The 15184-nt window shown below is 47.4% G+C and overlaps 1 protein-coding gene across 1 annotated transcript in view; it reads right to left on the bottom strand.

Moving 5' to 3' along the window:
- Positions 1-10409: 10409 nt before the first annotated feature.
- The window catches only part of RECQL5 (RecQ protein-like 5), a 37183-nt gene continuing 32408 nt past the window's right edge, over positions 10410-15184 (bottom strand). The window contains 8 exon segments of the mRNA XM_009583440.1: positions 10410-10510; positions 10635-10707; positions 11229-11480; positions 12329-12407; positions 12627-13300; positions 13767-13907; positions 14381-14474; positions 14956-15049. Of these exon segments, the coding sequence (XP_009581735.1) occupies positions 10410-10510; positions 10635-10707; positions 11229-11480; positions 12329-12407; positions 12627-13300; positions 13767-13907; positions 14381-14474; positions 14956-15049 (1508 nt within the window).

Here is a 15184-nt window from a genome sequence, read left to right as displayed (position 1 = left end):
CTGCAGAGTTCTGTTGCCAGCCTGACATCAGAACCCAACAGCATCATGTTAGTCCCTGCTGGCGATCATTATACCATGATGGACTTCGCTACAGCCTACTTCCGAGAGCTTCAGTCCATGTAAGTAGGCTGTGGTCCTTCCTGAACAGACATACACAGGATCTGTGTAGCCTGATCCACACCAAGCCATTTCTTGGGATATTTCTTAGATTGCGTGTTCTCTCTCCTCTGTCTAGTCAGGGACTGAAGGGGATGTCTGCTGAAAAGAAGAGAGCAGCTGACCTGGTCCAGCACACCAAGGTGAGTCCAGTCTCTGCCCATGGCTACAGCCAGAATCCCAGCTCCAGCATTGCCTCTAGCTTTTTCTGCACATGGCAAAAACGCAGAGGGCAGATCCTTGGCTGCAGTCTCTGGAGAAGTGTAGGTGCCCCCTACTCTTCAGTGCTGTCTGCAAGATACTGGGAGCTTGTGTCTTTTGTGAAGCCTGCAGCACAGCTCTGTATGATCTGCCTCCCCAGCTTACCCTTGTATTCTGGCTCTGCAGGTCCCAATCCAGGAGTCTTTGCTCCGGTACTCTGATAGTGAACTGAACGAGCTTGCTACAAAGAACTTCAAGAGTAAGTACCTCCCTAGGACACAACACTACAGAGGCTGGAGTGGGGGTGAGTGGGTCGGCCTTGGTGGCCACACATAGGCATCATGGGGCCCAGAGTGGGGAATGAAAACTGTGAGAGGAGGGCCCCTCCTAAGGCATTTCTGCAGTTAATAACTACTTGTGTCTGTGCTGAAAGCGTCCAGCAAAATGTACTTTGCCTTGAGTGCAAAGTGCCCAAGAACAACACACTGCTTGGGCTGATGCCCCACCAACTACATGTGTCCAATGCAAGCCTCATAATAGCCCATGGAGCAGAAAAGCTTTCAGGACATTTTCTAGTCTACTGTCTGCCCCATGGCAGGATCACCTCTGCTTAGACCTAAATGCTAGCCTTTGCTTTGCAGCTCTGATGCGGTTCATGGGAGATCAATCAAAACTCAAGAACCAGAATGAGGTTGAATGCATCTATGAAATCCTTCAGGTTTGTGACCTTCCCCTGGGCAAGGCACTGAAGCACCAATGGGAATGAAGGGCCTTGCTGGGAAGGGAGAGAGCGGGGAGAGCCATAATGCAACCTTTTACATGAGAAAAGGAGCTGAAACAGAGAGGCTGATTAAAAAACATGGGGGGGAGGAGTTGCATGTAAATGGCTTCCCTGGATATCACTGTCTGGATGAGAGCACAACCTGCCTCTCCTTCTTTGGGCTAGATAGCACTAGAGACCAGAGGCTGCAAAGCCCAAGCTTTAAGCCACATTGGCAGAGCTCTGGAACTGGGAGAGGAAAGGCACAGAGATGACCTGGGGCCTCTCTGATGCTCTTGTCCCCTCTCTGATGCTGTCTTCTCCTCTCTGAATGCAGCTCTGCAAGGAGAAGGAGAGTTTGCATGATGAGGTCTACTGCCAGGTCATCAAACAGGTCACCCACAACCCTAACCAGTGAGTACCAGCATTGTCAGCTCCTGTGCATGCACAGCTGGAGGGGAACCGTCTGCCTTGCTGCATAGACAGCAGGGCCAGGAGAGAGGCTGCCCCCCTAATGATGTACTGTCCCTAGCTGCCCAGTTGCTGGGGCTTTTGCCGAGCACTCAGGGAATTTAGGGCTTTTTCACTTCAATGGATGTTTGTCCTTCTATCGCTGGCTGCTGAATATCTGGGCACTGGTAAACATTCCTGGTAGCTCCTGGTAGTGGTGCTGCTCAGAGCCCCGATTTCCTTTTCACAGCCCTGGAGAATTGGTACAACAGTTAGGACTGGCTTGACCCCACACTGCCCTGCAATATGGTAGCAGTGGCATCAGAGTGGCCTTGACTGTTCCCTTTCTTTGTTTGCTGTTAGAATAACTGAGTCGATCCCTTCCTCAGCATAAGAAACCTCTGACCAAGGGCCACCACCTCATTTTCTGTCACCTGCCATAGGTGTTCAGAAGGGCAGAGGCTCACTTTGAGCTGATTGGAGCAGTAATTGTCTTGTTCCAAGGTGCCCACAGTTCTTTCTGTCCCGCAGGGAGAGCATGCTGCGTGGTTGGTTGCTCCTAAGCCTGCTAACTGGGTACTTCCTCCCTTCTAACATCCTGATGCCCTATGCCACCAAGTTTCTGCAGCTAGCCAGCAGTGATCCATCCAGCACCCACCATGGTATGACTGTTTCTGTGTCCTGTAAAATAAATGGCTGCCCCCTTGTTACTAAAGCCCAGTGGTCAAAGAAAGAAGACAGGATCCAGGTGGGGACATGGTCCAACAGGGAAATATCCCTTATCCTGTTAGGCAGGAGAAATGAGTGGGGTACTGAGGGACCCGAGCCTGCAGGCAAGAGTCTGCTTTGTATCTCTAGTCTTTGTGTTTGCAGAGGTAATTTCCCATTGCATCTTCACCCAGGCAAGGTGGAATTGTGTGTGTCTCTGAGGCTTAGCTTAGCCCTGTGGCTTAGGCCCAGTTCAACAGCTAGACCTGGGGGAAAGGCAGACTGTGGTCTTCCAGAGTCATCAGCTGTGAGGTATTTGGGTTGGAATCCTGCCAGAGAAGAGGGTTCTAGTTCTCCCATCCTGTCATTCCTGTGTACTTCTACTGTCCTGGACGCTGTCTGGGGCTGGCCCCTCATGATTTGGATGTGTCCTGGCAGAGTGGGAGATGAGGTCAAGTCTCTTTCCTCTCCTAGCAGCAGCCCTGGGTTAAATTCAACACAGCCAGGATGACCCAACAGCATAGGAGACAATGCTAAGTCCTCTGTTTGGCTCAACACATGAAGCTTTTTCCTTTTCCTGCAGATACAGCCAAGATCTGTCAGAGCAACCTGCGGAAAAATTTCATGTATGGGGGCCGTCGCCACCTTCCTTTCCCTGTGGAGATAGAGGCATTGCTGGTATTGAAGGGCAGAGAAGTGGAGGTGCTGGGAAGAGAGGGAGGGCAGAGGCTTGCCAGGAGGTGCCACGTGCAGTGTTACAGGGGTGGTTAGTCTTCCAAGAGAGGAAAAGAGGCATGTGTCTGCAAGAGGACTGGGAAGTGCAATGCCATGGAGTAGGCAGGGATGTGAGCAGGGAAGAGGCAGGTACTATGGGCAAGTAGAGAAGGTGGAGATGAGGAGGAAGGAAGAGGGAGGAAGAATTGTGGGGCTGATGGGATCCTGCGTGTCTTGCTGCCTAAAGACTGTCCTTTGCAGAAGGGGCGTGGTGCCCGCCAGCTAGTGATACTGATGCCTGGAGGCGTGGAATACCTCACCAGAATTAAGACGTTCACTGTGAGTTTTCTGCTTTGAATTTCTTCATTGATCTGAGCCACACCAGGGAAATCCCTTATTTGTCAAAACCTTGGGCTTGGCCTGTGCTCCCCATAGAGCTGTGACAGTTTCCCACTCACTTCCTAGGAATCCCTGTAGCAGCGTATCTCTGTAGGGCCTGCACAACGCTAGGATGCCTCACCCAGCTTGCTTCTTTGCGCAATGGCTGGAGCCATACTGCTGCCCTCTAACAAGCCCAGTATGTCTAACTGCTTTGGGGCTGCTTTGGGCTTGCCTGGCCATGGTACTTATTTGCTTCTTTCCTTCTTTCAGGTGGCCAAGGAGCTCTTGCAGGAGATCTGTGAGCAGATGGGGGCAGGCGAACAGGAAGAGATACAGGAATTTGTTCTTTTTGCCATCAGGAGTGACAGTGATAATCTCGGCAAGTAGAGACTAGCATCTAGATTCTTTCTTAAAGCGGTCTCTCCCAACAGGGAGTACCACGGCCACTATTTTGAACAGTACCCCCACCCTTGCTGGCTCTGGGGAGGTTCCTCTTCAGCAGTTTCCCTCTGTACTAGGGTTAAGGATTGTGCCTTCTCAGGGGCTGTGTTGCTTGTTCCTGAAAGAGGTGTGTGTGGGTCCGTGTCCCTTTGGAATGGCTGATGCTGGGAGTCATACGGGCAGGGTGGAATAGAGGCCTGCAGGAAGGCTCCTGTCCCAGGCCATGGAGCTCAGCCCACTGTCTCAGCACCAAGAGTGATGACCCTCTCCCTGCATAAACATGTAGATAAAACAGTGAGGCCGCTAAGATCGGAGGAGTATCTTCATGATTACCTGCTGGAGGACAAGTTGGTCACTGTGACTTTACGCAGGCTTATCTGGAGGACACCTCTGCACTTTGAGAACAAAATTTATACTGATGTTCATTACGGACAGGTAAGCAACAAGGGCAGTGCGCGCCAGGAACCTCCCTAGCAAGGGTTCCCTAGCAGGGGCAGAGTTAGTGTACAGGCCAATGGGAATGGCCAAGGGAGCTGAAGAAGTGGGAGGGCTTTGGCTGATTGGCTTTGTATGCTGTTTCTGGGAATGACTAATAACTGAAGCTATGGATGCAAGAAGGCAGTGTGCCTGCAGCCCTAGCCTATGAGCTGTACTGTTCCAGACTGGATTGTGCAGTTCTGCATGCTCTTCCTGAGCCCAGAAAGCCTTTGCTTTCATGTTATCAGCCTGAGCTGGATGTGTTATCAGCAAGGTACGATGTGGGTCTCTGCAGCCTGGCGCTGCCCAGACCTGCATGTACCTTCTGCAAGGTTAAACAAAGGGCTCTTTGCTTTGCTGTTTCTCAGATGCTGTGGGATTACCTGAATGGGAGGATACTGTTAAGCCATAGTAAAGAAATGGAGATGCAGGTGGGCATTTTGGCAATGCTCCAGCACTGGGCCAAAACAGAGCAGCAGAACTCTGCTCCCTCCAGGTATGTCTGTCTCATGGTGGGTCTCTGTCTCTAATGGTTGTTGGCACCACAGGGATTAGAGGTAGGTGCCTGAAAGTACTCTCTGGATAATTAAGGAATGCACAGTTCTGGAGAACGTAAGATACTAATTAATGTCACTTAGTTACTGACTCCTGCCCATTAATCCAGAAGGTTTACCTCCTGTTCACACTCTTAATGCTGACTGCCTCTGATCCACATTTCCTTTTGTGACTCCTCCTGAGCTCATGAAGGTGCCATGGACATTTCTTTTGACTGCCATGTGTTTGTAATACCAAGAACTAAGTGCATGAGCTTATAGTTGGGCTGAATACTCCTTTGTTCTTTCTCACAAGTGCCAGAGTTTTCAACCCTGGGCACCTGAAATCTGTAGTGAAATGCTTAATGGGAATGAAAATGTCCCTGGGTACTGGAAAGCTTCTGTCTTGCAGCCCCGAGCTGTATTTTCACACTCCTTCCTTCCTGTATCCTTATGCACTTTGACTCAGAGCGGACGTAATGTCTCCATCAGATCCCCTTACACCACCAGCAGCAGGGGGTAATGGCATAACCCTGCTGGGCATGGGGAATCTGCTCTGCGTAGTGCTTCAGAGGCACAGGAGCAAGACGGAATTAGAGTAAGGTGGTTCTCAGCTGAGACTGCCTGTAAAAAACACCCTGTGGCTTTACTTCCATGCTACAGTCCTTGCTTGAAGAGCTCCTGTTGTCTCCAGAAAGGAGAGATTTCTCCCAGTGCACTAGTCAGTGGTGCACAGCTGCCTTCTCTGTGGAAAATGGTGGCCTCACTGTCTCTGATGTTTCCTTCCACACTACCCAATTTAGAAATGACCTGTTGTGCTCTTCTCCTCTCCCTCCACCCTTGCCCCCAGCCATGCAATTGAAAATTGTTGCCAGATCCCCTCCTTCCTCTTAATCCCCCTGGCTGATCTTTCGATTTTAGCTGGGCAGGGGATGAATTAGTATCTGCTTGTTGGCACAGGGAAGAGCTGAAGGAGTACACGCCAAAGACCCTGCAGTCCTCCATCAGTCCCCAGGCTCTGCAGAACCATGTTGCCATGCTGCTGAGAACCCGGCAGCCCCTCCAGCCAGTGAATGCAAAAATCCAGTTCATAGGTGAGGAGACATTCAGATCTGCTTGAGTCGTCTATCCTGAGCATGATGGAAGCTGCTTTGAATGTGCTTTTGGGACAGTTTATGAGGTTGGCGAGGATCCTTGGAGCCTGGAATGGGCCATGACATATGACTCCCAGATAGCCTCCCCCTGCAGACTGGCACTTGTTCCCAAACACGGTGATCATGGTAGAAGTCCCATCTCTTTTGCAGAAGTCTGCAGTAGATTTTCAGAGCTCTGTTCAAGTTGTGTTTTAATTGATATTCTGGCTGCACATCTGTTTCTGGTCGGAAAAGAACAGGACATCTATTCAGGCTGCTGAGAATTGAGTATAAGCAGCCTGGGAGGGAGGGAGGAAGAAGTTGTCAATCTTACTTTTTAATGCAGAAAAGCTTGGGAACACCTGCAGCTTTTGACCACCTTAGGTTGGTGCAATAGATTGCTGGCTGGAAGCTGCTGCCTGAAAGCCACCTTTTGCTTTCTTACAGAGCACGTGATGAAATTGCCTTTCTTTGGCTACAACACCTACTTTGTAGAGAGAGTCAGTGATGACACAATCCCTGTGCCCTGTTTCTTTGGTGTGAATAAAGAAGAGATCATTGTGGTGGATGGCATCACCCAGGTATGCCAGACAATTCCTCCTTAGAGTCCAGAGCCCTGATGTCTGTCAGATGTTAACTTTGACTTTTAGAAGAACTTGTGCAGGAAGAGACTATATTTACCTGCCTCACAGCCACTCTAACAACAGGCCTAGCCCAAAGCAAGTGACAAGAGTGGTAGAACAGTTAGTACTGCCATGTGCTCTTTTGTAAGTCCAGTGATCATGCTAACAAGCATGGTCCACAGTAAAACTAAGTGTAGGTCACATTCCTGTTTGCCCCAATCTTGCAGGAGTTCTAGGGACATGCTGGCAGCAGGAGCTTGCCCTGTATTCTCTATACACTGCCCTGTGCCCCAGTCTTTGTCTCAGCTTTCAATATGCTCTTGAGGTGAATCCTCCTTGGTGAGAATCAGATGGTTTTATTTGTAAGGACTGCACCAGAGAATGTTTTGTGGCTTTTCTCCTTACACAGGCAATCTCCTGCGTCATTCCATTGAAAGAGCTGCAGAAGATGCGAACCCTGCAGCCTATCTCTGCTGCTGGGCTTCCTGGCATAGAACTGAACTATGGCTCGGCTGCCAGCCCCAAGACTATGTGGCTTGAGCTGTCACAGGTGAGATCAGCCTGGACCTACAGCTTCCTCCTGGCAATTCAGAAATTGCCCTCCACTGCCCAGCTGGGCCTCTGCTAAGAGACAGTACTACTGCTCTCTTCTGTCCCAGAGGTGGATGGGGGCACTGCATTTCCGAGGCCCCAAAGTGCAGCTTTGTCCCAGCACTTACCTGATATTTAATTATGGAAAGTGATTTATGGGAATATTTAATTATGAGAAGCACACATTTCTGGGGCAGAGAATGACTGATACTGATTTGTGTTTTGACAGGCTAAAGAAATGTATCACACGATTGTTGTCATCCTGGATAAAACAGAGTTGCACCACTAAAGCCTAAGAGGAGGAGAATGACCAAGCAAAACAGCACTGTTTTTCTTTCTTGGAGCTTTCTTTCAGCTTGTTCAGTGCTCCCTGCCCTGCCTTCTGGAGAGGACTCTTCCAAAAGACATCCATGACCTCAGACAGCTACTTTCTAAGACTGCCACCAGTGTTTGTTGATGGACTGGACCATAATGTCATTCCTTGTGACCTGCCATTCAGTCCCCAAGTACTCTTCCTTGAAGTGATGCATGCACTGGCTAAACAAACCACAAGACACCCTTTCCACACCATTGCTTTTTCATAGCCTGTTCCAACATAGAGCAGCTGAACAGATGCAAGCAATTGCCTTCAAGCTATGCAGTGTGGGACTCTGAATTAATTAACATGAGCAAAGACTGATGCTTACTAGGGATTTGTGTAACACAATGCAAAGCTGAGGCTATGAAATGGCTGCACTGGCTGCTGGTGTTTTCCATAGGCCAGCTTTTTCTCTGTATCGATATGCAAGAGGCCCCTGTAGCAGGATTTGTGAAGCAGGAGCTTGTAGAAAGCATCTTAACTGCAAAGCAGATTAGTGTTAACATACAATTAACACATATGCTGGGGCACAGATTGAGCTGCAATGGTAAGAAAGTTTGTTAATTAATTTCTTACTGACATAATTATATGCTTATATTTCCCTCTACTATAAAGAAGTCAGTCATGTCCATGCAGCTGTCATACTTAAATGATGGCTCAGTGCCCATGGAGAAAGCGTATTCAAATGGAACTTGTATTACAGTAGAGAAGAGTGTCCTGGGTTGTACAAAAATGCTTAATTTATTTTTGTTGCTACAGCTATCCTACTGAACTGAAAAGTATCTGCACTTTAGGAGATTGCTATAAAATAATCACACAGAGATATGGCAGATACTGGTTTACATCTAACATGGGAAGATTGACCTGCAGGTAACCGGCAAAGCTTGAGGAAAAGGTTGTCACTGTTGGCTGGGAATGGGATAGATCTGCGGGTGCTCAATGCAAGCCATGATGCACAGCTAGCTTCTTGCTGGTGAGCTGATGCCAGAAGTAACTACAGCATCTTCACTGTCAGGAACTTCCCTTCAGGTACTGCTCACTGGCAGCACCTTAGATCTTAGCTGAAGCACATTCCACCCTCCTCCTTCAGAAGCGCTACTGCAAGGCTAGGTAAAGCACCACAGCGACATGAAAGAAAGGAATAGAGAAGGTCTCTGAAGATTAACTTATCCTTATTCCCCTTCTCTTTCTCTGAGCTTTTGCTGCCTTACATAGAAGCACAACTCATCTGATTAGCAATGTCCCACATTGTGATAAAGCACTTTGACAGTGATTTAGAAGATAAACAAAGCATTTCTGAGAAGTTCACCCAGGCAGCAGCTGAACTCTGGAGCTTTAGTAACCACACTTAAGTGGCTGATGAAACAGGATTTTTAATGGGAAGGTAAAATAGAAGCCAGCAGGCAACAGCTGAAAAGTACTTCTATTGTGTAAAAGGCTTCTTGTAAAGCCTTTTGTCCTCCAGTGAGCAGAGCAAGCTGAAGATGAAAGTGACTTTTGAGTTAAACATTTCCAGGTTTCCTTCTGGTTCTAGCTGGAGAAGTCCTGCAGCTATAAGGGGTTGAAGGTGTCTGCTGGCACATGCTTCCTATCCATCCCATCCCAGGCTGGCATTTATTAGCTTTCTGTTCAGTTAAGAAATGAGCTTGCATGTCTATGTTCACAGTGCTGGAGTCTCCATGTATCTTAGACCAGTCTGTATGATTAATTGGTAAGAAAAAGCTTTCGGGAAGAGTCCACAGCAGCTATAACATTGTTTTATTGTCAGTTCCACACATACCCTTCAGTACATTTAAAAAAAAATACATCTGTTGAGTACAGTGATCTAAAAGCCTGTTTGATGGCTTCTCAGGCTGCAGATTCCTCTAGTAGCGCTAGTGCCTGAGGCCGCCAGCCTTTTTAGGCATGGAATAAAGGCAGAACCCAACAAAAACCCAACAGAAAGGACTTGTGCCAGGGAATCAGGTTATTTGAAGCCCACTGATAACCTAAGGTTCAGGTCCTTTATATAAATATAGCAGCAGAGGCACTGCAGTGTCAGTTTGAGGGCCACAGCAGTACCTTAACCAGTTATAACAGCAGCATTGCCTTCTGTATTGCAGACTGTGAGTGAGGCACAGGGGGCAAATATGGCTTTAGGGTTTACAAGCAAATGCTGGAAAAGTGTTGGCAACCTTGATGCTACTATTGGAGAGGTTAATACTGAAAGAGCATCACCGCTTAAGTTAAAGGGCAGGCAGAACTAGACAAAGTTAAAAAAAAATTCAGATTAAAAGAAAAAGAATCCCAGTTTCTCCACCTTCAGAAGGTAGGCATTGCTTCCATGGTAAAAACAAAATGCTCCCCTCCTGCCCTTCAAGGGAAAACATTCCATCCAGGAACTCAATCATCAAGTTTGTCAGTGGCAGCCCTGAGCAAATCATGTGAACTTGTAGCATAAGGCTTCTATTGGTAACACTGAAATAAAAACTAAGAGATGGGGAAGCGAGGGGAGGAGCCATCTAGGAAGCAAGATGCCATCCTAAAGCAGAGTCCCAGTTGGAAAGTCTGAGCCCTTCCCAGACTGCTACAGGGAGTAGAGGTTGGAGACACTGCAGAACATCTGAGGCAGCAGCCCCTAACCTATCCAGCAGATGCAGACTTCACACCTCTTGGCAAGAGGTACTAGAGGGCTTCAGCGCCCTAGTTATTGCAGAAACTCTCCAGAAGTTCACAGAAACTGGTTTCCTGGAAGTGCATGTCACTAAGGACAGAAGTGAGCAAAAACGCAGTGGGAAAAGAAAGCTCACTTCTGCAGTTTCATGAAACCCTCCACGGCTGAGTTCTTCAAGATCCCCTGGTCCCACTGCTGGAGGAAGGAAGACAGCCATCATGATGCAAGGATCAGCTCTCTGAGCTCTGCAGCTCCTGCCAGTCTGTCTCACTCTCACACCTGACCCTTGTTTTGAAAAACTCCTTGATGAGTCTCTGTGCTTCCTCCTTCACTGCAAGAGAGGAAGCACCACCTTTGAGATGATACTTAAGACATCTGTCTCCTCTAAAGACATCAATACATTTAGCATCAGAAGAACCCAAGATTCTAGGTGCTCTCTCCATCTGCTAACTCACCAGTCTTGCGGACAGGGTTCTGCTCTTCAGTCAGTAAGTGAGACAGGTGCCGAGCAAAGCCCTTAAACAGATCCTGCAGAATTGGGGAAGATAAAAGAGCAGAAGGCAGACATTGGTTACCTCACCAGACTGTTTCCACATTTGTCTTGCCCTTAGCATAGGCTGGCTCTAGCACAAACCATTCATAGCTTTAGACTACAGGAGTGTTGCAAACCTGCAAATACGCCTGACCCTGCAGTGCTGGAGAAGCACATGCACACATATGCTGCCTTGCAGAACACATCAAGTAAACTACAGCAGAATTGAACCTGATCTGTTGCCACTCCACAGATGGGAGTTTTTAAAAATTTCCCAGAGTTTAGTGTGAAAACACAAACAATCACAAACAAATGTGGAACCAAGATGATACCACTCTAAATCACACACAAACCCTTTCTTGGGAGAGGTGAGTTGCTGCACCTAGAGTCACTGAAACAGCACATACAAAGATGTGACTTGGAAATGAAATGTGGTATCCAGATCATCTTCCCCTTCTTAGAGCCCCAGGGAGATGCAGTCTCCTTCTGCTAGAGAGGGTCTTGAGCTGTGCCCTACCTTGGAAGCAAATTTGCCACCCTTGTAGAATGGGGTCAAATATTTGACAACGATGTCTGCTGTTTCTTTGAGGGACATGCCTTTGGTCGCTGGCTGTACAGTCTTGCTGATTCCTTCTTTATCACACTGTGATAAGTTCGGATCAAAAGTCACCTTCTTCTTTATTGGACCAACACTTTTGCTTTCTGGCTGGGACAGAATAGAAGATTTTGCCACTGTCCGTAGCCGCTTTGTTGCGGGACTTTCCATATCCTGGAGATGGGACAGAAGAAAACCAAACCCACCAATTCCTGTGGCAGCATTACACTTCCAAGCAGCCACTACCTTCTGAGAACGTGAATCTTTGCAGCATCCCGCAGGCTCTCACTATAGTGAATGCCATGCAGGAATCTATGTAACCCATTTTGCTGGGCAGACATAATACACAAGGGGACTTTAAGAAAAACCCTTTAAGACTACCTCATTTAGAATTACCCTATGGTCTTATTAGGGCAGCTAATTGCTAGACCCCATCCTATACAGGAAAAACTGACGGGAAAAGAGTGGATGTCTGCTGAGAATACATCCCTCAGGAAGAATCAACCACTTGAGTGCCACACTCCTGCTCAATTTGAAAGAGCAAGGAGAAAACTGCACTGTTCAGTAGAGACAGCTACCAGGCAGTCTCAGATGCCAAATACAGAGCCAGAGACTGAATGGCAAGGAAGTCTGTGAGCATGGTTTGCTTCTGAGTGGTCTGTGGTTGTTCTCTTGAGAAAGCAGCTTGCTAATTATAGTTAGTTACAGACCTCGAGGGCATGGAGAGACTCATTCCAGGCAAGTCATCAGCAAGGGTACAGTCACATGTGTTGCAGAGAAGAGGAAACAAAGCAGAGTGGAGGGGAAGCTTTCCACTACAGTCTTCAGTTGCTGGCACTGGCCCAGTGGGCGGTAGGGGGACACCAGGACTGCAGCCCAACTACAGTTCTCCTCTCTGCTGCAATTGCAGCTGAGCCCTCCCCAGATAAATAACACTATCAGGTGAAGTTCAGATCAGGAGAGAAACTTGGCACAAGATGAGCAGAAGAAAGAGAGGAAATTAGCATCCATTAAAGTCTTACCTCATTTGATCCTGGTCGCTTCCCACACTCACCTTCCCCAACAACAATTAGCTCAGTTTCTGCAACATTTTCAGCAACGCTAGTGGGAAGAGTGAAGAGAAGGCCAATTTTAATCATTCCACAGTGAAGGTATTACTGCATTCACTGCTAGTGGCCACGAGACTCTCCATGGTGAAGCAAGAGTCTCCCTCACCAGCCTAGAGATCTAATACAGATTCCCAGTTTCCAGGACAAGGCTGGTGGGGCTCTGCAGCTCGTTAACAGGGCAACACAGGGAACAGAGAGGTAGAGATTTTACCTGGATTTTACATCAATTTCTTCCTGAAAGAGTTCAGATTCATCAGCCTGCTGAGTCTTAAAATCCTCCTCCCTCTCAGTCAGTGTTACTTCTGTCTCTTCCAGCTCTTCATTCTCTGCCTGCGACTGCCCAGTCACATCTTCTCCAGAGACATCTTTGTTTTCCTGAGGTATTGATTTCTCTTGACACATGCTTCGAGAAGAAACTTGAGGTAGTGTGCTTGCAGAACAGCCATCTTCCTTTGCTGAGCTGCAACTTTTGGCTTTACACCCACCTTTGGGGAGGGAGAATAATTTGGAAATATCCTGTGATTCTTTTTTGGCCGCTTCTGCGAGCATTTGCTGCTTCTTGCTAGGTTTGGACTTCTTAATAGGGATATCCCAAAGGGCAGCTTTTGTGTCTGGACTGGGTTGCTGTCCCTTCTTTTCAGGAAGGAATACTTCTAGCCCAGCACTCTCACACATTGCTTTGGTTGCTATTTCTTTCTTCTGGAGAACAGGGTTTCTGGTGTCCGGTTCCAGACTGCAGTTGCTGTTGTCTTGCCCGTTTGGACAATCCACTTCTTTTTTCACAGGCTTTGCATCACTATCCTCCTGGATCTTCAGCAGTTCTGCAGCTGTCTGGAACAAGTTGGATTTCTTTGGAAATCCTGCTCCCACACGCTTGGGTTTGAACTAGGGAGAAAGGAAGAGGAAGAAATTTTGGATATGAGAGCATTAAGGAAGCCCTGTGTGCAGAACCCTGAAAGGACCTAAGTTTCTGTATACAATACACAGTGTGTACAGCCGTAAGCTGGGGAAGGCTCTAAAACTGACTCATCATCATAACCATCAACTGAGACATGAGGGAAATGGATTAGATTAAAGTCACAGACCTGCAGTAAGGAAACAGACAGCATCCTTGGTTAGAGCAAGACGAGAAAAACTTTTTTGACATATGGCCTGCACATAGATTATATTCACTAATAGGATCCAGCATGACTAGTTGATCTCACACCAAAACCAAAGGACTGACAGGGAAAGCAATTCCAATAGAAACATACAGTTATGGCCACACAAAGGACCTAAAATAAAATCATAAAAAAGCAGATAGATAAAGCACACCATTCCCTCCTTGTGTATCCTATCCGTACTCACTCACCGAGTAAACCTGGGATGCAGGGAGGAAGTCCTCTTCTGCTGGAGACCCAGATTTTGTTTCTAAGTTGCTGTTGCCACCAGTTCTGGACCCAAAGACTGAGAACAGCTCTCCTTGTTTTGAGGCTTTGTTGATTTCTGCTACCTAAAAAGACAACAGTAATGTTCTCTAATGGCCAGAAATCTTTTATTCATTCCTGCCTCTGTACACACTAAAAGCCATAGTGGCAAAACATATGTCTCCCCTGGAGAGACACCTATCTCAAGAACAGAAACATCTTCAGAGAGACTTATTGCAACCAGCTAACCTAAACCAAGGCTTCTGTATTGTCAGCAACACTCTGAAGAACACCCCATTCCCTTTATTGCTAGACCTAGAGGATATTTTGATAACCTTGCACTGGTATGTAGGTTTCCAAAGCCTGTAAAGCCAACAAAGATGTGAAACCAATGTGATTCTGGGCCCTCCTGGAAACAAAACCAAGAAGAAAGATTTGGAAGACATCCAAGGCAAAGCAGAGCTTCTCCTTCATCTTTTCCACACAAACTCTACCCTATTTCCCCTTGAGCTGAGGCCACAGCACATTCAAGGGAACAACTGCAGATGTATGGCCCTACCTTCTTTAGCACAGTTGCCTTGTATGAGTTAGCCATTTTACTGGTTCGGAAAGCTTCATACTCCAGCTCCACAGCACAGGCATGAGGGTCTGACCTGTAACACAAGCTGGGGTAATTTCTGGCAAGACACACTTCTATGTCTGCAAAGGGAAGGCTAATGCTTAAGCATCTCCCAAGAAAGTATAAAATTCACTCCCTCCAGTGCAAGAGTAAGTGATAACTTCCAATTACCGCCTAAGAGATGCAGTGGTGAATTGCTGGAGAACGGAAAGGGTGGTGAAAACAGTTTTAAATCAAAGTCCTCCAGTTGCTCAATTTGAGAAGTACACTACCCCCATCTTGTGGGACAGGGAAGAATTGCGACTCCTAGGATCAAGCTGATTTAGCAGAATCGGACACAGGAACCTCGTATCTGATCCTGAACAACACTACAGGAAGGATGCTGTTAAGTGAAACTACATCCTTGGACCAAATAATTTAAAAAGGTATTCCCTGAGAGTGGTAATGTTGCTCAGGGAAGAGTAGGTGCTGTGTTAAGGGACTCAATACGCTACCCCTTTTCTCTCATCTCATACCGTTTTCCTCCTGCTGCTGGAACCTTTTGATTGGTGCTCAACGCTTCTTCCAGCATCTTCAAGCAGTGTTCCCGTCCCTAGGAAACATGGGATGCTCAGACATGCTCTACAGAAGTCATAGTGCCCCTCGGACTTCCATCCCTGAAGGAGTAAGAACAGGGCAGGCAGAATCTTTGTGGCTCTTTGCAAGTTAACAGGACTGAATGTTAACCAGCCTTTCTTACCTTTA

Source organism: Fulmarus glacialis, unplaced genomic scaffold, assembly GCF_000690835.1.
Source record: "Fulmarus glacialis isolate BGI_N327 unplaced genomic scaffold, ASM69083v1 scaffold36248, whole genome shotgun sequence".
Classification (NCBI taxonomy): Eukaryota; Metazoa; Chordata; class Aves; order Procellariiformes; family Procellariidae; genus Fulmarus; species Fulmarus glacialis.
The sequence above is the reverse complement of the archived record's forward strand: the minus strand, read 5'-3'. Positions and strand labels throughout refer to the sequence as shown.